Source organism: Peromyscus maniculatus, chromosome 3 (assembly GCF_049852395.1).
Source record: "Peromyscus maniculatus bairdii isolate BWxNUB_F1_BW_parent chromosome 3, HU_Pman_BW_mat_3.1, whole genome shotgun sequence".
NCBI classification, from domain to species: domain Eukaryota; kingdom Metazoa; phylum Chordata; class Mammalia; order Rodentia; family Cricetidae; genus Peromyscus; species Peromyscus maniculatus.
In genome coordinates, this window is record NC_134854.1 from 607,432 (window position 1) to 634,465 (window position 27,034).

General features: G+C 35.1%; 1 protein-coding gene across 6 annotated transcripts in view; it reads left to right on the forward strand.

The window, feature by feature from the left end:
- Grm8 (glutamate metabotropic receptor 8) overlaps window positions 1-27,034 on the forward strand; it is an 805,417-nt gene that overhangs the window by 502,956 nt on the left and 275,427 nt on the right. For all 6 annotated transcript variants that reach the window (XM_006996266.4, XM_042272849.2, XM_076566128.1 and 3 more), the window contains exon 7: window positions 11,600-11,800. In XM_006996266.4, the coding sequence (XP_006996328.1) occupies window positions 11,600-11,800 (201 nt within the window). The remainder of the gene's footprint in view (window positions 1-11,599; window positions 11,801-27,034) is intronic.

Consider the following 27,034-nt stretch of genomic DNA (forward strand, 5'->3'; position numbering starts at 1 on the left):
GGCACTGAGCATTAAAATTGAGCTGGAATTAATGAATTATGCCAATAACAGCAAATTGAAAGTCAAATGGAAGGCTCGTATTTTATAAAACTACATAACATGATATTGCAAGGAATTAATTTAAAATCAAATAGGTGACTGGCATATATTTACTAAAGATTCTGAACAAATATTTTAGTAAACAGAAATCCCATGTTTTCAGATGGGAAATTAATGTGACTGCTATGTCAAATCTTCTGTAATTAATAGTTACAAATTAACTCAACTTTAATAAAAGCTTCATTTTTTAAATTAGTGAGACTAGTCAAGATATTTAAAGGGAAGAGTGTGATACAATCAATGAACCAATAACCTACACTATGAAATCACAATAACCATTAAAAATGGGGTATTGGCATATAAAGAGATAACTGGCTTCAGGCAGAAACTTCAGATAGATATCCAAAATATATAAGATTTTGATATGTATTAAATGTGGCTTCATATAAATTGATGGGGGGGGGAAGAATATACATTCAACAAATACCATTTGCAGAACTGGCTCGCAATTTGAAAAACCTAACTGGGACCACTGACCTTGCCATAAACGTCACATTGAGAGCCGAGAAAAGAATTACACACAAAAATTCAAATCCGTTCAATGATGGAAGATTATATTCGAATCTTAATTAAAGATTAAAGACAGTATTAAAAGTCATACTTTCCTGCAATAAAGGGAAATTCCCCTGTAAGTGGAGTGAATACAGCATATTAAAAAGAATAGATCACTTTAATGTTTTTAGAGGAATAGGCAAAGAAATGCTGTAAGGCTACAGACCAATATACAAATGGTGGTAGGAAGAGCAAGCTGAGTGATGGTCTGTATTCTCTTCCTCATCCACTGTGTTCCCAATTCCACCCACCCAACATGCTACTTTTCTAATTAGGAATTAAAAAAAAAAGTCCAAAGCCAAGTCATAGGGTCTGGAGACTAAAACATGCAGGGTCAGAGTGGCATTTAGGTCTCCCTTATCTGCTGAAATGGGAAATAGGAATGAAAATTTGAATTTTTCTACAGAGGAGATATCTTTAACATGCTTTCAAGAAAGAAAACTTCACTGTTCATCAATATTTTCATACAAACTTTCACAAAATTTGTCTCCTAAATGCAGGATCTAAGACAGATAATTATGTAGAAAAATGCAAATGACTGGATTTAATCAAGCAGCCTTTTCTTTGTTTGGGGACTTAGGGATCAAGGTATAAAATAACTTAGTCTTCTCAATGTCTTTCTTTTAACCCGGCTGTTTTGCCTGAAGATATGCTCTTAATCTTATTTGCCACTTACTTGAGGGTTTTCAGTGCCTTAGACACCCTGGGGCATTGCTGGAAATTTCACCACCTGAAGGGGACACCTGGCACCTGCCTGAAGCACTTTTCATTTCCTGCCAGACACAAAGGAAAGAGTTATTGTAGACTGGAGAGCTCTTCAGTGGCTGATTTACAAGTGTCTCCTGGTGTGTCTGTCCACAGGCAGCTCAGGAGCCTTGCTTCAGCTACTGCAGTTAAATTACAAAGAATACAGAGGACAGGAGATTCTCAGCAAAGGACCCTCATCCTCTCCTTTCTTCTGCTCCTTGTAAATGGATAAGGCAGAGGTTCAAACCTCTTCATTAGTTCAATACATTTGTTTTTACAGGTCCTCAACAAGCCTGACACAGAATCCATGAAGTAGAATCTTAGGTGGAAATTCCTTTATGACTTTGATAGTATTTACCTACAGAAGTCTCACAGAGACACCAGAAGATATGCATACTTACTAGGCCACAGTGTTCCATCTTTGTTAATAATCTATTTATAGTCTGGCTATCTTTGAGTCTTCTTGCAAATATTTAGTCTGTTTGTTTGTTTGTTTGTTTGTGGATTTCAGCCATTTGACTTCAAATGTATAGTTGCATTTCACAAGCAAGATTCTGTTATAGTTCAGGAAAATGCTGAAAATATTATAGAGATCTATCTCACCTGTGTAGTTTATTTCAAAGTAAGTTTTATGTCTTTAATGTTTGATAATATTCATCAGTGTTTCTGTAAAAGCTCATATTCTTTAATTCTTGTTCCGGTGTTTTCTTTTCTTTTCTTTCTTTTTTTTTTTTAAAGGGGCTTCAGTCCTTCGAGGCTGAACCCCCCCTGCAGTCATGAAAGGCTAGATTCATTTTTTTTAAAGATTTATTTATTTATTATGTATACAGCATGTATGACTGCAGGCCAGAAGAGGGCACCAGATCTCATTACAGATGGTTGTGAGCCACCATGTGGTTGCTGGGAATTGAACTCAGGACCTCTGGAAGAGCAGTCAGTGCTCTTAACCTCTGAGCCATCTCTCCAGCCCCGAGGTGTTTTCTTTAAGATAAGCATCTGCCCAATATCTAACTACAGTATAGGAAGTGCTAATCAGTAATTTAGATCCAAAAATCCAAACCTGAACCTGCATTGGAAGAATCAAAGAAAATTTCCTGAGGAGGAGAAGGTTTGGTAGATATTGGGGGAAGTTTTGAGTTATAGACATCGACTTTAGATTATCATGTACTGCTTACCTTTCTGATTCTAGGGAAATTGCTCAAAACTTGGAGCCTCATCTTTTCTTTGTAAAGGAGGAATTATAGTATTTTAATATTATCGGTAAGCAAATGTTATCTGTGAGCATCCTGGCCATTTTAATTATGCATTCTTTCCCTTTCTTTACACTTCTCTGACTTCATTTTCCATAACAAGAACTGAACTAAATACTATATTTCTTTGCCAAGAACCTGATTTGATATGCAGTGGCTGCAGTCTAATAATAATGGAGTGAAACACTGGCCAAGACAGAGTGCAGGGATTACAACTCAGGCTTTCATCTGGTGCTTTAGTTGGTATGGAATTTCTAGGGCTCAACAGTAACTCAGTTATAAGATATCCCATTTTGGAGAAGTGGGCTTAGTACATTAGGTGATACCCTTGTATAATCTTCAAATGATTGTAAAGAGTTAAGGTAAGAAGAAATTAGAAAGGAACAGGATTTGGAATCTAATTAAACAATATCATTTACTTTAAGACAGATAGCCATATTCTATATTTAAAATAATTGCTGGGAATGACATACAAGTTGGAAGTCAGGCCATATAGAAATTGGAAATAGGATGCAGAAGTGGAAATGACCCCACCAGGCTTAGTGGGTAGTTCTGATCCAGTGGTCACACAGCTGTTCTCTGTTAAATTAAAAAGATGACAAAATAAAAACAAAGTCATGGAAAAATGCTATTCATGTTGATAGGGATGGGAGGGAGCTAAGAGAGGCTAGGAAGCAGTGTAATTAGAATATTTCATATGTATGTATGACATTACCAGAAACCAAAATTAATCAATGAAACAATAAAGTAAATAATATTTAATATTTAAAAAGCATTAAAGATGTTCCATGATCTAATCTAAACTGTTGAATTGAAAAAAAAAGTCATTGAATACCAACTAAATTGAGGTGGCATGTGGTTTGGCATAAGGCCCAGGCTTAGAAAGATTCTGGAATGTGTTCAAGGTATAACTGACTGTTGGGTGACTGTGGTGTTTTGAAGGAAAATGGCCCCCAAAGGGAGTGACACTATTAGGAAGTGTGGCTTTGTGGTAGTAGGTGTGGCCTTTTTAGGGGAAGTGTGTCACTGTGGAGGTGGGCCTTGAGGGTTTCTATGCTCAGGATACCACCCAGTGTCTCAGTCAACTTCCTGTTAGCTGTAAAATGTGGGATTTTCATCTATTCCTCTAGCACCACGTCTACCTTCATGCTGCCATGCTCTCTGCCATGAAAATAATGAACTGAACCTCTGAAACTGTAAGTGAGCTCCCTCAATTAAATGTTTTCTTTGTAAGAGTTGCCATGGTCATGGTGTCTCTTCACAGCAACAGAAAACCCTAACTAAGACAGTGACTGACTGACATTAGGATGACTGACTGTTGAGGCCTCTCCTATAGCTGACTGTTCCTTTTTGTGAACTTGATTTTCTGCCTGAGCTCAGGGACCAAGTTTTCATCCCTTTGTGGTTGTGGTCTCACACTTCTTATGTGTATCTTAGTGTCCAGTCACATTCCTATGTCTCATGTTTCCTGCTCATGGTTCCTTTATTGTATCTCTGAACTCATTGCACACCCAGTAAAAGATGACCTATGCTGGTCAACTCAACAGCAATTGGTCGCTCTTGAGAGAACCATGTTTCTTGCTGAGGTTCTTACTGTTTTAAGAGTCACTCTATGCTGCAATCACAGCCTCTGTGTGCAGTGTTAGGGAAAGCACATGTGAAACATTATTGTCGTGATCATGGTGGCCAGGAGTAAGGGCTGTGGAACTCTTGTGGAATTCAGAATAACTTTTAAATTCTCTCCCTGATGCATTTATTCATGGCAGGCTCACAAATTCTTGCTTTCCTCTCACCAATTTCTCAGTAGCAACTTTGAGGAAATTGTTTAATTATTTAAAACACTTGCTGCATACTTAAGAAAACACCAGGGAGGAATGTTATAAAAGAAATACTTTTTAACATATGAATTTAGAGTCTGAGATGATTACCAGCCCAGTGAAGACAGTAATAATAATAAAAATGATGCAAACAATTGGAATGTTTGGTTTCCTGTGAATAAAGCAACTGATAAGCTTTATTTTTTCACTTCAGTTCTTTTACCTCTTTGCCTTGAATTGAACACTGTTTATTCCATTATATATTGAAGCATCCCATGTCTAATTTCAAGAAAATGAACACAACTCTCTGAAATTCCAATTTTACTAAACTGAACTCTATCTAGAAAAGTGGGAAATGCATAGAAAGCAAAACTGTGCAATAGTAAATGTCTAACCCCAAACTGTAAATTCCTGCTCAGCTTGTCTCAGGAACTCCCATTTTAACCTACACAGCATTTCATAGATTTGAGCTCATTTTTCTTTTTACTAAGAAGCAATACACAGTGAGACTCCATTGGAGAAAAAACTAATTTTTCCTTTATAAGAGAATGTCAATTGTGTTTTACTTCTTTTTCTTTTAATTCTTTTGGTTTGTTTGTTTGCCTGATTATTTTCTAAAATGTGAGAAAAAGAAAGGACATGGAATTTTGTGGATGGGGAGGTGAGCAGTATCTGGGAGAGTTCGGGGAGGGGGAACCAAGATGAGAATATATATATTTTCAATAAAATAAGTATATTTAATTGAAAAATTATTTTCAATAAAAAGTTTTAGAAGAAGCAATAAGCACCAAGATGATATACCAAAGAGTATGAAGTACTTGAACTGAGGTCCACTTGGTATTTTTGGACCCACACACATTCAGTGTTTTCTAGAAACATAATGTGTACTCAGAAGTTTGAGATTTCATTACGGAAAGCATCAATCTTGCTGTCCAATTTGTGAGGCTGACTTCATCTCCCCACATGCAAGAGAGCTTTGTTGCTGTATGCGGTTAATTTTAAACCATGCACTAAAACACTTCAGAACTTTACGGTGACATTGTAAATGGATGGCTGACAGCCTTTGACAATATTTAGCGCTTTACAGTAATACATTAACGCTAACTTTAGAAACTATAGCATAATGAAATTTTATAGCCAATTAAGTTCACGAGTCACTGTCAGCTTTCAAAACTGTAGATGAATGAGAGAATCAGATATAGAAAGGGAAGAGCCAACTCTAGCTGCTATAAAATCCTAAACATTACCGTGAGAACCACACCACTGCAGAAGAAAAAATGCAGGATTTGAAAACAGCCTGAAAAAATAAATAAGCTATTTCTTCACAAATTTTGAAATGTGTTTCAGTCTGTTTGTTGACACATGCTTTTGCTGCTTACAGGAGAATGCTTCATAGTATCTGCCAATTCATATGAGGCTACCAGTCATTGGGCAGCCTTCTCAGCTTTTACTAAAGGTAGAAGAAGTCATGTACAATTGTGATCCCAGTATTCTGGAGTCTGAGGCAGAAGAATAATGAGTTCAAAACCAGTCTGGATTACATAGGAGACACTGTTTCAAACTCACACCCCTCAAAAAATGTTGAAAAGAAAAACTGTTCAAGCTGCAATATTATTATTCTTCATACACACCAATTGCATCTTACATCTAGCTAAGGACACAGTTGTAATAATGAAAATCCTATCAAGTCCCTTTACTAAGATGCTCTGACATGTATGAATGCATAGAAATCCATTATGTATGAAAGCATGAAGCTGGATCATTGAAAGAACAACCAAGAAAAACTCTACTTTGTCTCTCTGTGCCTTTATATCTGCTCGTCAAGAATGTGTGTGTGTAAATATGTCCCATTTATTAAACAGGGAATGGGGAGTATCTTTATAGATGAACAGATCTTCCAGTAGCTCTAAAAATCATAATTTATTGTTACAGAATATATGGTGACATTATAACACTATTTATTCACACTTGTGTGTATGTGCATATATTTGTGTGCGCATGTGTTTTCATGCACACAGGAATGTGTCAGGTCCACAAGAAACCCCATTTCTGCAAATTCTGGTGGTTAGATAAAAGCCAGGATTCCTTGGGAACTTGTGAAGCTACTTTCCTCTACCAAAGGAGCTATTTCCCTTACCACTGGCATTAAGGGATAAATGGCTCTCTGTGGTGCCTGCTAGTGTACCAAAGCATAGCTGGTCTCCAGGCTCCCTCAGTATCATAGCTACCTGTTACACATTTTAGAGTCCATGCTGGCATCCTGGCTGTTCTTCTCAACCCTGCCCCTTCAACTTCCTTCAGCACAGAAACTCTTCCTTCTCATTCTTCTTATAACCATGCTATTTTGGCTATGTGCTCTCTCGGGCTTCTCTGTCTTCATCTATCTCCCTGCCTCCCCCCTTCTCTTTACTCTCCTCTCCTCTCTCATGGCCAGGTCCAATCCGATGGCCACGTTCAGTCTACTATATCCTCTCTCTGTCCTGGACTCTTCCAGATGCCTTAGCCCATTTTCTCCCTCATATTTACAATAAAAACCTTCAAGTTAACCATACTTTGCAGCTGACCTGTTACCAGTGTCTACATCATGAATGTATAGTTCTGTGCATGGGTATTTATGTGTGCCTGAAGGCCAACAGGTAATGTTTAGTCTCCTCCACAATCACTTTCCACCTTAGTGTTTGAGATATATTCTTTCATTGAATATGGCTTCACTGATTCATGTAGGCTGGCACACTAGTGGGCTTCAGAATTTATCTTCCATCTCTGTTTCCACAGCACTGGTATTATAGATATGTGTCATAGGTGGCTGCTGAGGATTCAAATTTAGTCCCTTAGTTTACATAGCAACCTCTTTACCAATGATTCCATTTTCTCAGATCCTGGTTACAGGGCCTTTCTCTGTATTTCATGCTTTTCTTGAACCTGTAATCATTCTTTAGCCTCCTACATAGTGTAATTATAGGTATACACTATCACAAATGGTAACCAATTGAAAAAAAAACTAAAAAAAAAGAAATCATATAAGTATAACTTTTAAATATGTTCCTTCAGTGATGGGAAATTGCAAAATGCCTGAATTTTTTTATGGCCAGGAATTTGGCTAAGGTGTTCCCTGCCAGTTACACAACTATCCATCATCTGCCTGTAGTGATGGGCAAAGAAACCCTCCTTTTACCCCTTTTCCTTAAAGCCAGCAACTAAAAAGAAAACAAAATCAGATAAACTGCAATGTTTACAGAGGAGGAAGAAGAAGAGGAAGAGGATGAGGAAGAAGATGTGTAGTAGAGTGATAACATAAAAAGGTCAATTATTGAATCTACTTTTAAAAAGGAACTACTTGTTTTAAATAAGATAAGTAATGAAACTTTTTGTCTGAATTTGTCAAATGTTAATAGACTGGACATTGTTAATGTAATTCTTTACTGTATATATTGTATATACTTATTGGATATAGTTTATCTTATATTAGTTATAAGCTACTTTTATTATTTTAGACAAAAAAGGGGAAATGTGGTGATATTGTGACCCCCCAATATATTGTGCACCCTAATCAAACTTATCTGGGGTGAGAGAACAGAACAGCCACATAGAAGCCAGGCATGGTGCACACACATTTAATCCCAGGGCTTGAGATCTCGTGTCTTGCTTGGGAAAGACACACGCCTTTAATCCCAGGAAGAGGTGTCAGGAAGCAGAAAGGTATATAAGACGTGAGAACCAAGAACTAGAGACTTTTAGGCTTTTAAGCTTTTAAACTTTCAGCAGCAGTTCAGCTGAGATCAATTGGATGAGGACTCAGAGGCTTCCAGTTTGAAGAAACAGGGACAGCTGAGAAGTTGTTGAGACAAGGTTAGCTGTGGATTGTTCTGCTTCTCTGATCTTTCAGCATGCACCCTAATACCTGGCTCCAGGTTTGGATTTTATTAATAAGACCTTTTAAGATTTTTGTTACAGTAGAGAAATTTTCCAAGCCCAGTATGAACAGCTTTATAGGGAAGGGGCACATTCTTGTGTAAAACGTTCCCTCTGCTGTGTTTGCATCTGGAGCTTCAGCCTTTTCCCCTGTGTCCACTTTCTCTGCTCCTCTCATCCCTTCTGTTTCCACACTCTCAAGAGGGAAATATTTAATCTCTCATACTTTCTTGTTAATAGACCACTAATGTCTTTCTGACTTCTACTTGAAATAAGCTCCAGGCCTCCCTATATATCTAAAAACATCTAGAAAGTTTGAAATTTATGGAACAGCAAATTATACAGTTATCCCTCTTGATCCACACATTTTACAAATGAAGATGAAGCCAAACATAAGATGTTTCTAAATGCAGCTATATAAAGTGTGCCTGATATATTTCTCTCAGGCTTATTTCTGCCACAATCAAGTATAACAACTATCTATGCAAGATTTGCCTTGTGTTAGATATTACAAGCAGTCTAGGCATTTTTTTAATGAATGTGCAGTAGGTGAATACTACCATGTTTACTAGGGGAGACTTCTTGAATATTTGTGAATACTGTTATTCACTTGAGATCTAGAAGAGAACTCCACATAGACCCTGAGTGGTGACTACATGGCCCTCAACTCTTTATCTGATGGGGAAAGGGGAGGAAGATTTGATTAGATTTTTTTCCTGTTTGCACTCCAATGAAAGAATTATCTTGATACAGCGGTACCATAAAATAAGCTGGGTCAATTTATACCTCTCATTTTAAGATTAGTAGACTAAGGAGTCATGGTTCCCAAGAGACAGTACCCAGCCCAACCTGGCTAGGTTACAATTTTCTGGGTAGTTTTTGAATTAACAGATTCTTCTTGTCTCCATGTCAGGAGATTTGAGTTCAGCAAACATAGAGTGGCACTGAGAGTCTGTGCTTGTGGGGATGAATGAGATTTGGAAGAGCAGCTGTAAGCCTGCTGAACTTCACATTGACTCATCAAGTCCAGTAAATCAATGCCAAGGAAACACTGAATAACCATCCAGGCCTCAATCTTAGATGCAGGTTTTTTTTTTTTTCAATTTTCTCTCCTGTCTTTTCCTGCCCTTTGTTTGTTCAGCAAATACCATGGCTTTTCCAGGACTGCTCAGGTCTCAGTCTCATGTCCTGGGAAAAAGTCTCAATTCAGAACTTACCAGAGTAGCTGGTAACCAGCTAAGATTCTAAGAAGAAAGAACCAATATTTTAGTTGCTGTTTTCTTTCTTTAATATTTATTTATGAGTTGTCTATTTTGTGGTTAAAACTGTGGGAGATAAATTTGAGACAGAGCTGGAAGAGTTGCTTCCCAGGGAATATGGTGAAATTATGGGCTTAGCAGCACCATGGCTGACCTGGTATTCAGAACATGAAGAGAACACATAGACTAGGAGAGGAGATGGTTCCCATATCTGCATGATATATGACTTGGATCAGGCTGCGAGGGGTCGGCCTAGCCCTGGAGACTTGGAGGTACTCTTTGTGAAAACTGGCTATGTTTCCTACTTTCCTAAACCTGCAATAGCCTCAAAAGGAGACTTTAGGAAAATACTACTTTTACATCTGACAATGAAAACCCAAATTTAGACTGAGTGTGACTTAGACACCTGTTATTTCTAAAGACAAAGCAATTGCAAATATAAGTGTTGCAATCAAGTGACAAAAACGATACACAGTTCCTGATTTCCAAGGCATTAGTTTTTCCAAATGACTTCAACTGATTAGTGTTTTGATGTAGTATTTTAGTCTCTGTTTTTGATTCTACTACATCTAGATGCAGGTATTGATAGTATCGAGTAGATGTAGATTTTGAAGTTGGGAGAAAAGACATTGAGTTTTTGAGAATGGGCATTGGGGATAGAAAAATTAAAGAAAACCCAGGTATGAAGTGGAGGAGCAGTATTTAGCATCATGACAGGCTTTGAGATCCAGAAAACCAGCCAATAGGATCTGAAAGAATGAAGTGCTAGAAATGACTGAGAGTAGAGGAAAAATCTCTAATGATCAAATGAAGGAAATTGAGTAAACAGGTAACTAAATTTATTTCAGTATAAACACCCTAATATTAACCATTTCAATCTAACCTACTAAACTTAGAAGATGTATACATCAGTGTTAGGAAAGTAATTATTTATTGTATTAAATTTTTTTTTGATTACACATTACTGGGATCCATGAGCAAGTCTGAAGTACATGCTTTTGTTTCTGAGGAATAAAGTTTGGATAGGTTGTGGTTATAGGTAGGACTTTCTAACATGTTATTTTTGTTCTTTTCCTCATACCTCAAGGTCTGGATATTTAGAATGTTTTCTCCCAGAAGAAAGAGAAAACATTGAGTTTTCAGTTTGACACAAGGGAAGCTTCTAGAATCTGTTCTATGTGCCTTGTGACCATCATCCTTAAAGGTCCCAGTTTCCTCAGCTTCAGAATGGGACAGTTAGATTATTGCTGATGTCTAATTTATTTTTCATTTTTAAACTCCATGCTGCGATTGCACTTTAAATAATAAACATCAACCTACACACTGCAGTTATCAGCCTTAACTATGCCAAAATATGGGTACAATTATTCCCACTGACATTCATTTTGAGAGACCTACATCTTTTTAATAGAAAAGAGAAAATTGAGTTCAAAGAGAAAATAAATTGAATGATTCTTTTAAAGATATCCAGAGTCACTTAAGCAAGCATTATCATTTAATACTTACAAAATTACTTCTAAATACAGCACTTTCAAAACAAGAATTGATATGAAGTGGAGAGGAACCTTGCATTGGACCACTAATACAGTGGTTCTCTGGAAACAAAACTCCATGAAAAGAATCAACATTTTACAAATTTTCCTTAAAAAATAATAGCATTACCTAAAAGTTACATAGTTACAAGAAAGTAAAATAAAATGGGACTCGAGAAGGAAGAAACAGAGATTGTGGTCATATATTATCTTTATTGTGGCTTTTATATACTCATGCTGCTAGTTAAATAATTTCTGTTCTTTACAAATAACAAAAATTCAAAACCAAGTATTAAAATCTCACTTTGTAAGGATAGGACCAATATTTAAAAAAATAACAGTATCTCATTAAGTTTAAAGGATGGAAATCACCATGCTTATCTCTTTAAAATCCAATACTGTCCATTGATGTTTTTCATTTTTCTTTGCAGGACTGGAGCGAATTGCACGGGATTCGTCTTATGAACAAGAGGGAAAGGTTCAGTTTGTAATTGATGCAGTGTATTCCATGGCTTATGCACTGCACAACATGCACAAAGAACTCTGCCCAGGATACATAGGCCTTTGCCCAAGAATGGGTACCATCGATGGGAAAGAGCTCCTGGGTTACATCAGGGCTGTGAATTTTAATGGTAAGTCACAGCTTTATTTCTATCTCAACATTAAGCTAGAGGGTTTTGCACACCCCCTATCCAGAGAAGGTGTTTGGACGAAGTAGAAATCCAAAGATAAGAGGCAATACGTCTTGCTCAGAAGTGTGAATTTTTCCACCTGCTTTTCAATCTCAAACATATTTTTGTACTGCCCTTAATCTGTTTCTGAAAGAAATGAAAGTTAAAAATAACTCTCTATCAATCAAAATATTCTACTTAAATATTGCTATTTCAGAAATCATTTAGAAGGCTTATTCAGAACCACTGGCAATAGATCAGATTTATTTAAAAATATTTTGCTCATACCATTATTAGTGAAGACCTTATAAAAATTTGTTTTTCATATGATATTAAGCTTCTTAAACACTAAGCTGATGAGGAAAATAGGTGGAGTTACTTTAATAATCAAGACTGTTGCATTTTTATTTTTATGTCTATTTTTCCTTCTATTTTCTTCAATGGTTTAGTCATGTGGTAGCAAGGAATTGAGTGATGCAGTGTAGATGGTGTTTTTTATTTTTTTTAACTGTAGAAGCAGAAATATTGCTTTTGTGACTGTCACAAGAACCCAACACAGGATATGTTGGATTCACAGTATTTGATTGTGAATTGCTGAACTGTCTGTTTGAAATGATAGAGTTAGTGAATGCTTCTATCCTTTTATGAAAGTGGTAATGGTTGCTGCCCATGACTTTGACCATCATTTTCAAATAAAATGATAGAATGCTCTGAGCTGTCTAATTCTTTCAGCTTGGCTGTAACCCACACAATGGACATGCCTTCGGGCCATGCACAGTGCCACACTGTCTATCACAATACACTTCGGTGACCTCAGCTGCCAGCCTTTCTCAAAACAGCACAAGGTCATCTTCAATTTAGAATTCAAGTGGAAATGCCATCTCTTGCTTTGTATAGGCAACATAAGGAATAATTTTGTCTGTAGTGAGTACAGGACACCCTCTTCTATAGCAAAATTTGCTAGAATCATTATATAGCATTAACTCTTTTGTTAATATAAACACTAAGGGGAGTTTGAAAATAATTTTCATGCAGCTATAAAATTGAACAAAAGAGGATTGTTACAATGTAAAGTTATTTACTCTAATGTGAGGTTAGGGAACACTTCATTTCTCTAACAGTGTTAGGAAGTAGGAAGAAGAATGCAAATGAGCAGATTTTTCTCAATAACTGAAGCTCACCTCTGAAAAGGAACTATTTTACAAAAACACTCAATGAATGCAATTTAAAGGTGAATTACTAATTTTACTTTTATCTTAACCATGCATCAAGAGCTAACCCTTCCTGATGGCTTCAATTATTATACTAACCTCCAATGTAATGACGCAATTATGGACTATTAGAGAGTGTCTTAATGTCTAATGGCTGTTAAGACAATTTGCCTCTGGACTCCAATGATCCCTGAGTTCTTCAGTCCACGTTTTATAGGTTAACTCACTTCTGTATAGTCAGTCACTGTTTCTGTTCTTGCCTTTCATACTGATTTCTTCCATAATCTTCTACCTTTAATTTGCTATAGACAAAGAAGTAAACATAACTAATTTAGTTAATGGGTATCTATTGAGCACAGACTATGTTCTGTCTTATAGATGCTAAAGATATATTACAAGTAACAGACAAAACAGAGGAATTTGAGTTTATTAGAAAAGATATTGACCTGATTAAAAAAGAAACTGTAATGATATAAAACACAGTGGGTACTGAAAGAAAAGAAAATGTTATTATAAAATTTATAAAGGAGAGATTTATTCTAGAGAAGAGAGCAAGGATAAAGAAGAGACATCTCTATAGAGACCAGGTGTGATCTTGTAGGCATTTCTAAGGCTTGTTTATTTAAACTGTATGGGGAACATGCTGAATCAGCATAGTATCTATGCCGGATACAATAGTCCACAAGCTCCCAACTGGGCTCTCGGGAAATACATGGTGTTTAGTGCAGAGACTTGAAGGAAAATTTATCCATGGTCCTCAAAGTTATGTTTTATGAGGGCTAAGATTTGTTTGTTGATGATACATGGTGAGAGACTGGAACATGAACTTAAGGAAAGCTTAAACAATTATTTTATTTTTTCTGGCCATTAAAAAAAATCTCAGTATTGAACTACCTACTAATGTTTGTTCATTATTCATACCTTGGCTGTTCATGATTTTTAGAAAGGCATATAAGTCTATTCAAACAGAAGTACAACATCAAAGTATTAATAAGGAAGAAAACACTGATTCAGAAACTAAAATTAAGGACTTATGATGCATTTTCAGTACAATCAAAACCTAAAAGGGACCTGCAATAAAATCAGTGTAATGAGGAGAATTCTAAATAATCTCAAGGGAGACTACTCTTTAAAATTCTTTCTAAAAAGAGGTATTTCATGGACCTCTTTCAACGAAATGAGCAATGTTATTTTTCAGTCATAGATGATGCCATCTCTTTGACTGTTTTGCATAAGTATAATCAAGCTAAGAAATATAGTTGGGTGTTTCATGAAAGAAGTTTCCAAGGAGGGTGGGAATAATACTCTTTTTTGCTGTCCACGGATATGGGGATGTGCTCTCTGATGAATGAATAAAGAAAGTTTGTATACCCTGTTTTCACAGTTCTGTCCTCTATGTCATACTCACAAATAAAATATTTCAGTCACTTAATGTAAGAATTTCTGGGTTAAAGGGAATTGGCATAATCAAGGCTTCCTTTTGGCATTAGCTGGCCTTAGAAGCTCCTTAAAGGGTCTCCATTGCTGTGTGGTGCTCATTTTCTGACCACACACTTAGTCTCACTACTTTTTGCAGGGTTTCATAAGTTGTATATTGATGTTTGGAATTTGGATTCTCTTTTAGGTTCCTAGCAATCTGCTGTTTTGTGTCATTAACTGCAATCTCATTGAGTAGATTGTGTTGGCCATGGCCAGTGTTCTCACTTAACTGGGCAGACAATCAAGGACTGGTTGTGTGATAGGTTCCATGGGCCATGCCTAATATTCTTCAGGACCAAATTTTACTTTCCTAAGAGCCCAGATGTGCTCATGTAGAACTAGAGCTGCCTATACTACATGGCAGCAAATATGTTTCAGGAACATTCTAGCAATGTTCTTAAAGAGTATTTTTTAAAAGGGAGCTTTACAGGGAAACTTACAATTTTGTACAGTTTTACTGTCCAGGATCAATGAAATACAAAATGTTCTTTCAAGTAATTAAAAAGTGATATTCCAGAATTTACCACTGGATAGAAGCATTTAATAATGATCATTTTCATACCAAATTGTGGCTGTGTCAAAGAGAAATGGCTTCTTTGTAATAACTTTACCAAGCCGTTTCTTTTTTTACATGAATATCAGGAAATACTGATTTATTTTGTCTGTTGGACTCATAAGTTTGAATTAGTAAAACCATGCAGTTGGTTTGGATGAAGAATCTCCAACTCTGTAAAGAGGAGGCAATAAAGTAGCCCAAGCAACTGGTTGCTGTAAAGACTGTTGGTATAATGGGATCATGTTGTATAGACTGTTGGTATAACAGGATCATGCATAAAGTTGTTCTTACTGAGACTATAACCAAGGATAACTACTTAAACAACAGTTTGGAGATACATACTTAGTTTAAAAGATCATATATCTTATATTATGTTTGAAAATTGAGAATGTAAAGAACGTGCTAGAATTTAGGATGACAAATCATTATATTTTAGATCCACTTTATTCTATTACAAATAACTATTTAAAGATGAATTATGTTGTCAAAGTACTAAACTAAATATTACCACTTGACAACAAAAGCATAAGCTGCAATAGTAGTTTTATTTATTGTAATCTGATTGATTTCCCCTATTACTAGAGCATTCATTCCTGATTCTGTAGTGTATGCATGTTCTGAGTCCTGGCATCTGTAGAACTGATCATGTTTTTCATCCATGTTTTTCCACCTTTCCTCTCCTCCTGGCCAAGACTTGCCTTTTAGGTTACTTTTATTGCAACTATTTGAACAAAACGTTCTTTTTATAAATTTTTAAAAATCTAAGATCTATCATAAGAAAAACATAAAGAGAGGAGTTCATTTTTTTTAAATTTAAGCAACCATGTCAATTCCTTACTCCAAAATGATAAAATATTAACATTCTACATCTTGTATAGAATCAAAGGTTTTCCAGAACAAAAGAACCATACTTAGCATAAAAAAGTGTTGAGCAGAATTTAAGAGATAGCTTGCCATTCTTTTTAGTTTTCCTTGAGCTCAGATTAGTGAAATCAGTTTAGGGGAAAGTTGAACATAATAGCATGTGTTAATTAGGATTATTTGTTTGTTTGGTAACAGAAACAACCTAAATGTGCATAACTAAGGTAACACAAAGAAGTTATGAAAACATGTCAAGAAAACTCAAAGGAGAATGTGAAATATTTAAAAAACGAGATGGTTCTAACAAAATACAAGCCAGCTCTCTCTGTCTCTGTTCATTATTGTACTGACTTTTCTTATATTTGATCTTCAGAGCAAACCAAGTACACCCTACCAGCTAGGATGCAGTTTCTTTCACTTCAAGACAACAACCACTGAGACTTATGATGCCATATATATTTTATATTATATTATACTAATATATGTAATACATGGTATTTATTTGGCTATAAAGTCTCAATTCCAACTTTGAGGCACTTGAACCTTCTGAACAAACTCAGATCAGACAGCCAATGCTTTCCAAAGCAAGTGGAGCATGCCTGATTGTCAGGTGTGCTGCTAGGGTTTGAGGGGGTGCTTGTAACATTTTTTTATGTGATTTAGTCTAACCTTGGGGGTAGAAAGGAGAGGAGGGTACTATTTAGGTCTCTGAGTTTGGTTCCTTCATTAGGTGACAAGCATTTCTTAGGCTGAGGGAGACACACTTCGGACTAGAGCAGCATCTGTGAGAAGTTATATAATGCTAGCCTTCACATTGTGCCTTGATGCCCTGACACCAAATGTGAGGTGCCCCTTACCTGTACTGAGAGGTAGTGGGTACATCATTACTATGCTCAGCTTCTAGGATAAAACAGGACCATTTGCAAGAGACAGGCATTAAGGTAAAATTTACCAATGCTTTTTTTCATTAGAAATTTTATTCATTTTAAGAATTTAATTCAATTATTCTATAAAATACAAGTATGAGTCTCTGAACACTGTAGTCATATTATGAAGCAAATTTGATTTGCATAAGGTATCTTTATCTAAAAAAAGTCTAATTCAATATTAAGAAAATGCCCTGCAGCCATGCTAATAGGTCAACTATGATTAATATTTTATGATATTGTATAAAGTCATCTTGTTAAAATATAAATTGCATTGTTGTAATAAGTACAAAATAAACTATGTAGAAAGAGAATGAATTTTAAACATGATAAAATACAGTTCTCTCCGTATCTAACCAGTATATTTATAGTTATTTCTATTAAGCAGATATACTAGACATATTGACACTGTCATTTATGTCCTGTAAATTAAAAATACTATAGCAAAATATAAAACAAAATAGCAAAGGTTATTATTAAAAGGGAAAGATTATCTTTTTTGTGTCTCTATTAGATTTAAATCATTTGATCAGACAATATATTTTAAAAATGAAAATATTTGTTTTTAAAAAAATAAGAAAAGAAATTAACATAAATATTAAGAGACTTCTTACATAATCATTACTTTATGTAAAGTCAATCTCTGGGATTTTTTTGAAAAATTTTTAGAATACTGACAACAAACAACACATAATATGAGAGAACATTTTTTTAATCATAGATTCTTTTTTCTCAGATAATTTTAAAATTAAATTATTTCTTTTAATTTTTGAGATCATAATATAATTACATCATTTCTCTTTCCCATTTCTTCTGTCCAAATTTTCCAATATATCCACTCTTGCTTTCCTTCAAATTCATGTCCTATTTTTCATTATTTGTTGTTATATTCCTATATACATGTATACACATATATATTCTTAAGTACATAAATCCAGTGTGAGAGTAACTTTGGCAGATATATGATGCATTTGAAAAGATGGAAAGACATTTCTTGTCAATGAATAGAGGAGATTATTATTAGAACATTTAAATAATTTTCTAATAAATCTACATTGGTGCTTAGTATAACTATAAAAGAAAAAAGAATATTTTTCTGAATGTTTAGATAAATGATATTATAAAATTTAATGGTCAGAATAAATGAGCAATGTTAACTAAGGTTATTTTGGAGATATTCTTCTTGCCAAGCATTTAATATGGATGCAAATATTAAGCTTTAAGATTGCAATGATCTATCTAGTGTATAACCAGTAATAAATATATAGGTTATGATAAATGGGACTTGATAGAAATAGCCAGGAACAGGTAGTTACTATAAAGAAACAAATTTATACATTTCTACTATCATTATGGAGGAATTTAGTTATAGTGTGATAAACATAGATTTAGCCTTCTTTTGGGAAGGTTAACTTTATTTTTATCATTTGCTTACCAATTACAGTAAAATCAATTGAACAATAAGTGAAACTATTTCCCTGTACAAAGGTGAATTTGATTTTATATTTAGCTGGAAAAAGGATGAAAGTTGTGTGTGTGTGTGTGTGTGTGTGTGTGTGTGTGTGTGTGTGTGTGTACGTGTGTTGAGAGCGAGACAGAGAGCGAGGGAGACAGAGAGAGAGAGAGACAGAGAGACAGAGAGAGACAGAGAGAGGGAGAGAGAGAGAGACGGAGAGACAGAGAGGGAGAGAGAGAGAGAAAGAGAGAAATGATCTTATTTAGATTGGTAAGTTTAAAATCTACATAGAAATAGGAAAATAGGACATCTTTGACTTCATGGAAATCATAAGGTTTCAAACATTGGAAATTATAAAGCCATTCCACACTGAAATAAGCTTAGGGATATACTAAATTGTGTGTAAAGTGTTAATATTTAATATATTGAAAGACACATAGATTGGCATAAAATATAAAATTTCCAAGGATTGACTAGTGAAACTTGTGGATTTTAATAGGTATTTGAATATGTTAAAATTCTATATGTTAAAATTCTATAAAGAAATCTGATCCCCAACAACAGACTGTTTACAATAAGCCAAATCTGCCAAAATTAAAATGACAGTTGTAATTATTAAAAGATAATTATGCCAAGTGTTTCAAATATGTGAGAATAGATGTTGATCTGATTTCTTTGAAAGGATAAATTGATCAGTATATTTCATAAAAAATAAGTCCTCAGCATAGAGTCCAGGCTTGCCTTGAACTTGCTATGTGGCTTAGATCACGGTGATTGGTTATCTTGACTCAGCTTCCCATGTACTTGGAGTACAGGTGTGTTCTACCATGCCTGGATGATTAGTATATATAAAATCCTTATTTTCTTAATTTTGTGACATATATTCTAAGGACATTATTTGAAATATGTGTATTTGCAGACATTTATTGAAAAAGGAAGAAAACTATTTTTATTCTGTTTTTATTTAAAAAAAAAAAAAGCATTATGCTGGATGTTATGACTGAGCAGTGGATCCGAGTCTTTCTCTGCCTCTGACACCACTTTGCTCTGTTGAGTCCACCCTAACCATCAGCATATCTCTCACCCAGAAAGACTTTAGAAAAATGGTGGAGATTCTGAGGTTTCTTTCAGCTCTAAAATCTCTACAGATCCTTTTAAAAGAAAAAGGTGTGTTTTTAAAATACCATACTTACATTCATTTCATCCTTATAAATTGGGTAGACTACGTACATTTCAGTGGCAAATCTGCAAGGCACAAAGCAGAAGGGTTTTGCATGAGGTAGCATGTGCACAAATAGTAATAAACTATGGTCTGTGAGCTGTCAAATTTCATAACCTAACAAAGGAGGCACAGAAAGTTGTTATCAGCGATAATTCAATTCGATAAGGGATATGTTGGGATATGGGCATGTAAAAATCCTAACAAGTAGAGATTTAGCAGTGACATAAGTGAAGCTTGAAGACTACAAAACCATCAGGTTACATGTGACTCAAGTTGTGAACCGAATGTGACATTTCCATATACCGACAAGATGTGGATACAGCGTTTAGATGGAGAGGATCACAGTAAGAACACTGAGCATTCACAGAGAAGAGCGCTCAGGGGACCACTTGAGATATCAGGCTGACGGGATGAAGTTGGATTCATTTGAAATTACTGCCAAGCTCTGCTGTTCAAATTTGGAATACCAGGCAAAGGGGAATGGAATGAAGCATTTTGAATAAGATTTAACTTTCTAGGAAAAGTGTTGCAGAAAAATAACATCAGGAATTTGAAGACTAATTAAATGAGGATGAAGGCAAAGAAGCTGAGTCAAAAGACAGCAGTCTAGGTGAAGGAAGAGCATCGGAAACCAGAGAATGGATGGACACAGGAAATGGAGATGGGCCTGCCCTCTCACAGGCTCCCTAAGAGCTTTCTCTGCAATTTTGAAATAATTTCAGTATTATTTTGCATTTATGCTGTTGATCAAATCAATATGATCTGCTACTCCATTAACTTCTATAAATAGAAAGTGAAATGCAAATGGCAGTAGATGGACAAATTGAAATAAAATCACTGTTTTAAGTGATGATATATGATTTCTTTATGATTAAAGTTAGCTTATCTACTAAACAGAGATAATGCAAAGTTGAGCAGTTTGAAGTGATTATTAATCCTGAAAATACTAACCTTTTGGATAGTTACCCAATTTGAAATTAATCAAGATAGCATTATTAATAATTTGGAGGTATGCTACATTTTAGTTTATGTGGTATTGTATATATACATGTGTGGTGTGTTTTATGCTTATGTGATAAGTGTGTGTATGTATATGTAGTGTGTGTGTGTGTGATGTTAAGCACATATGTGGTTTTGTGTGTGTGGTGTTTGTGTATGTGTATGTGATGTTTAGTGCATATGTGGTATGTGTGTGTATGTATATGTGGTGTGTGTGTGATGTTTAGCGCATATGTGATTTGTGTGTGTATGTGTGTGTGTGTGTGTGTGGTGTTTATGTATGTGTATGTGATGTTTAGTGCATATGTGGTATGTGTGTGTATGTATATGTGGTGTGTGTGTGATGTTTAGCGCATATGTCATTTTTGTGTGTGTGTGTCTGTGATGTTTGTGCATGTGTATGTGATGTTTAGTGCATGTGTGATATGTGTGTGTATATGTGTTGACTTGTTCATGCTGTGCATACTTGGAGGCTGCAGGTTGATGTCAGTTGTCTTTCTGTATTGCTCGCCACCATAATTTTTCAAACAAGATCTGACACTAAGCCTAGATCCCACCTATTCAGCTAGATTGGCCAGAGAACTCAAGAAAGCTGCTTTTTCTTCTGTGATAGGGTTTCAGGCACAGGCTGCTGTGCCAAGGGTGCTCAGAGCTGAAATAAATTTCTTATACTCGCAAAGCAAATGTTTGGTAAACACTGTGTGTCTCCAACCCCACTTAATAATTTTGAAATGAACAGTTTTCAGGTTATTTCTATAAATATTTATTTATACATTTATGTAAAGTGAATGTAAAACACAGAAACACTGACTATATGAAGATAAATGAACAAGGTTATTTGAAATTAAGTAATTTTTTTCTTAATTAAGAAAACTTAAATTGGCTACAGAGTATTAATCTTAAAAATTAAGGCATAGAGAAATTTGACAGTAAAATCATACCTGCCACTGTTTTCTGAGTAATGTGATAAACTGTGGATTTTAAAAGTCAACTTTCTTTTATAGCCATGAACAATAAGGTTATCAGTGTTTTATGTATTTTCTTAAAATGAGGTATAGCTTGCAGGACATAGTTGAATACTCTATTTTTAAGTCTTGCTCAGCTTCATGGACTTTATAGGCTCCTTTGACTTACTGTAATTGTTTTTAAAATCACATTTACTTTTTATGACAATTTTATTTATTTATTTAGTGTGTGTATTCTCACATTTCGTGACACACATGCGTGGGCCAGAGGACAACTTGCAGACATCAATTCTCTCCCCCCATGCTGTAGGTATTAGGGACTGAACTCAGGTCATAGGGCTTGGTGGCAAGATCCTTTATGTGTTGAGCCAACTTACTGGCCCTTACTTGTTCTTTGTCTTGTGATTCCTCTCACCCTTCATCATTCACTGCAAAGAGAAGGATGGGTGATGAGCCAATCCCAGAAAGAGATGGGTCTAGTCTCTGGGGGTTGAAACCTGAATTTAACTGGAATACAGAAGTCAGTCTTGAATAAAGAATGAGGAAATGAGTGACCAAGGTCTGGCAATGAAGAATTTCAGATGGTGTTTACAGCTTGAATTTCTCACAATGATCAGAAACTCAAACTTTAGACTCAGAATTGCAATCCAGCCCTACCATTTGTCTCTTTGTGAAATCCATTAAATAAGGAAATCTTATTAAATGGTTTCCTTGTCTTTAAAATGCATATGGTGACAGCATAGGTATATATGACCCTAGAGTTCCTGTGAATTATAAACATACAGTAACAATTAGAAAGTATTTAATAAAGGGATGATGGACCGGACGATAAATACATAAGCAGGGGCTGTTTCATCAATAGTGCTATCATGACGAAAGTGCATGTGCCACCCTGCAGTGATGATGAGATCAGTGGCTGGAGACTGGGGATTTAGTAATCTTTCAGAGCAGCCAACTTCAAAATGCAACATATGAGGATCGATAACAGAAGTCCAAGTCAGATACTGGGGAAGATGCTTGTGTTTTACATGACCAGCAAGATTTTGCCAGCAGTGTTAGCCTCTGGATATAGGCACGGAAACATGAATGCTTCTGCCTTCTCAGCAGAAATGGGAAAGTACATCACTGCCAATATGAGTGTGTGACTTGTATAAATCAGGCTGAATGGAGTTCATTCTCTCTTTATTTCCTCTGTTTCTTTAAAAAATTATATACATTCCTTTTTTAATGAACTAAGGTATTTAATGGAAAAGGTCCCATGTTATAAGGGGTAATTATTTTCTGATATTTTCTTTTAGAAAGAATCTGCCTGGAAATGAAAATGGAGCCTTGATTATTTTTCTCTTTAAGGTTATTAACTCTTATAGTTACATTGAGTTTTAATCACAAAGTTAGTTGAAAGTGAAGGATGTAAATGGGAAAGTTCTTTTAAATTTTGTTGGATAATCATTAAACTAGGGGATTTAGTTTTCTTAGTTCTTTGGATATGTTCAAAAACTATGACTATCAAATAAACTATATAAATACTTTGAAACAGTTAATAACTTTATCTCCTCTCTCCCTCCCTCCCTCTCTCTCTTTCTTTCTTTTTTCATTCTTTCTCTCTTGCCTGCCTTTCTTGCTTTCTTTCTTGTTTAGACATTGCCATCTTCCTGCCTTAGCTTCCATTTTCCTGCAATGATATCCGTGTACCATCATATCTGAATCACGAATTTTAACTCTTTTAAAGTATTTATTTGTGGAATTTGTATAGACATGTAGCACTTACTTAAACACTTGGCAAATGTCTTTTGTCTACTTAATATATCATTTGTATTTTTCCTCTTTTCTTTCTCACACTTATCTCTTCATTATTTGTTATATCTTAAGCTCCTTTTCTTCCATTCTAAGCTGTTGATGGACAGACATGTGCTCAAGTTCTAGCTCTCCCACACAGGCTTTGAAATTTTGAGTAAGTCAATTAAATCTTATAAACCTCTATAGTTTCATCTTTCAATTGGAATAATAAGCAGGCACATTTTATAAACATTTAATGAGACACTTCTTGCTTAAGGGCTTAGTGCGACACCTGCATGCTGTGAATAGTCAACATATGCTGTTATTTTTCTTTCTGCCTCCTGAAAATAACAAACCCTCTGAATATGTCTACTGAGCATCCAGCAGACACATAAACTACCCAATTACACAGATATTCTTACAAACCTCCTCTGTATATGGTAGATATCAAATATCTGACATCTCCTATAATTAGAGACAGTGTGTTGTCTGAATGGAATTTATTATTTCCTCAAGGTTTTATTAATCCTCTATCAAGATTGCTTACGATTTTTTCTCCTTTTCCTTGTAGTTACCTTCTGAGTCTTTCATTTATTGTTAGAAGTTTAGGGTGAGAGACGGGAATAAGAGGGCAGGTCACCCATACTAGTCCATTTTGCCTGGAGTGAATTGACAGGATAGGTAGAGGGTAGAAACCCTTGCTTCAAATAGCACCCATGTGATGTGTACTAGGATACAATATACCTTCCATAGTAATACTCATGATGGAATCTCTCTTATTTACAAGCTAAAGGAGAAACATAGACTCTGTGAAAGAAGTTAACTAAAACTTGTTAGTTACATCCAACTCAAGCAAAAGAACTGTACACACTCATAACTATGCTCACAGGTGAGAGTAAGCCCCATACTATAGAATTAGTTGAAAATCAAAATTTGTATTCATTTTGTTCTTTTTCCTTTTGTGTATGGTGTGTGTTTGTCTTTGTGTATGTGGACCAGTGTACATGTGCATTCAGACCATACATAGATAATGGGTGTCTTCTATCATTCTCCAGATTATTTTTGATTCATCATCTTTTACTGACCCCAGAGTCCATCAGTTGAGCTAGACTGAATGGCCAGAGAACTCCAGGGCACTTCCTGCCCTTGCATTGCCAATGCTAGATTTACTGACATATGCAGACATGCCTGATATTTTACATGGGTAGCAGTAGAGATATGAACTCAGGTCCCATACTTGCACAGTAAGCATTTTTGTATATTGAGTTATCTCCCTAGCCCTCTATTTATTTTTTTTAAAACAGAAAAGAAAAGGCAAATTTTGGCAAATAAATGGGATAAGGTAAAATCTCATAAAAGGTAATAATTTCTCAATTATTCTTAATGCTGCTTAAGGAATCTCTAATGTGCCCCAGATCCTCTACTTTCTTTTGCTGATTAGTTATATAGGAGGCCATATTATTTATATTAGCTCCTGAGAAGTGCTGCGCAACTCTGTCCTGTGTAAGAATAATTCTAAATGCACATTCTTTTCAGTTTCTGGAAGTATCTTTAACAATGACTAGATAGCACAGCATATAACAAAACAAAGTTTCTTTCCAAAGATAATAATTTGAAATGAGAAAATGAGTACTATTATAATAAAAATAAAATTATATATAATTGTATGTCCCATCGTTATTGACATTCTGAGCCCATGATTTTTGCTCTGTACAAATAAGTTTAGAATAGTAAGGTATAATGAAAATATGTGCAATACTGTTTATTATTTACATATTTTTCTTATCATTTAAAAATATAAATGAAACAGTGATTATGGGATGGAGGAGTAGATCTTGAAGAGATGGGGAAAATGTGGGCATGAATATGTTCAAAATATATTTTATGCATATATAACATGCCCAAAGAATAAAAGTATATTTATTTAAAAGTCAAACAAAAATAAGCCTGTTCCACATCAGTCACCATCCATCACTCTCTTCACAAAGCAGACTGAATTTCCTGCCTTTGTATTATGTAAGTGAAATTACTTGAACGTCTGGCTTCATTTCACTTCAGTTTTCAATGCAGAGCAAGTAACGGACATCTCCACTAGCAATGTTAGATTCAATTATTTAAATTTACTTTGTTAGATATTCAGTATTTAATTTTAAAGCCCAATGAACTATTTTATAGAATAATAACATTTAATCTCTATTAATGAGGTTTAAATATATGAAGAATTAAGTTTTTATTACAATACCCATAATTTCTTTGAAAGTGGTAAAGAGAATATTAGTTAAAAAACCTCCTCATCTTGGATATGTTACTACCATATTAAGAAGAATAATAGACTTTACTTTTTAGAAAAGTTTTGGTTTCACAGAAAAATGGAGAGGCCAGTACAGGAAAATTTATAGTTGACACAAGAATTCATTATGGACATGCATTTTATGAGCTATCACAATTATAATGACATATAGCCAATGCTGTAATATCATGTGAAAATAGCTCTAGTCCCCTAAAAGTCCCCTGTCTTTCATGTATTCATACAGACTACCTCCCTACAATGCCTGGAAATCCTGTATTTCTTTTTAGCATCACCATCCATATAGTTTGAGTTACAAGATGGCCTTTGTTGATTGGTTTCTTCCACTTAGGAACACATATTTAGGTGCTTTTTTTCCACATCTTGGAAGTGAAGTTTTTGGAAGCATATAATATTTCATTGTATAGATACACTTACGATTTTTATCAATGTTTACACTGAAAGGCATTTTTCTTGCTTCCAAGTTTGGGCAATTGTGAATAAAGATCCACGGGCAAGTTTGTATACAGACTTAAAATTTCAGCTTTTTGGGTAACTATAAAGTTAACTTGTTCCTTAAGAAAGTTCATCATAAGCTGAGTGGTGGTGGAGCTCACTAGCACTCGGGAGGCAGAGCTAGGCAGATCTCTGTGGGTTTGAGGCCAGCCTGGTCTGCAGAGCGAGATCTAGCACGGGCACCAAAACTACAAAGAGAAACTGTCTTGAAAAAACAAAACAAAACAAAACAAAACAAAACAACAACAAAAGAAAGTTCATCACGTTAAATTGTTGAAATGTCATTTGAAGTGAAGTGAACCTTTCTTTGAAGCCAGAACTTAATGTGTATGTGTGTTTATGTATCGTCACTGTGTGTTTTGTGAATCATTAGAATTGAAGGACCTATTATATTATTATGTAAAAAATTAGATAAACAAAAACTAAACTTGAGTTTAAAGACATTTAATAAAGAAATTTCCACATAGACATATATTTCAGAAATATTGAACACTTGATTTATACATGTTAACTTTTGATGTGAATCCTGGCATACATTTCATCCTTCTTCCAGGGAACAGCACTCTCATTACTTTCAGTTTTAATTTGCATTCCTGAAAAGTACTTCCCATGGCCTAATTTCATCAGTCTTTGTTCTAGACATGGAAGAGAAGGAAATTGCACAGTTGCATATAATTCTCCAAGCAACTAAAAATGTCAGTGTGAGGTTTGCCAACACGTTCTTTTCTCCTCGGAACACACTTTCTCTTTACCAGGGAGCAAAGCACATTTGCTTTGCCCAGTTCAGCTATTAATGACAATGTGTCAAAGTTGTCACAAACTATGGAGTCAATAATGTTAGAATGCTAAGGATATAAGTGAGGAAACCTCTGCATTCTTCAGCATGCACAGCTCCCATTCCACATATATTCAGAAATAATTTTCTACCCATACCTCTATAT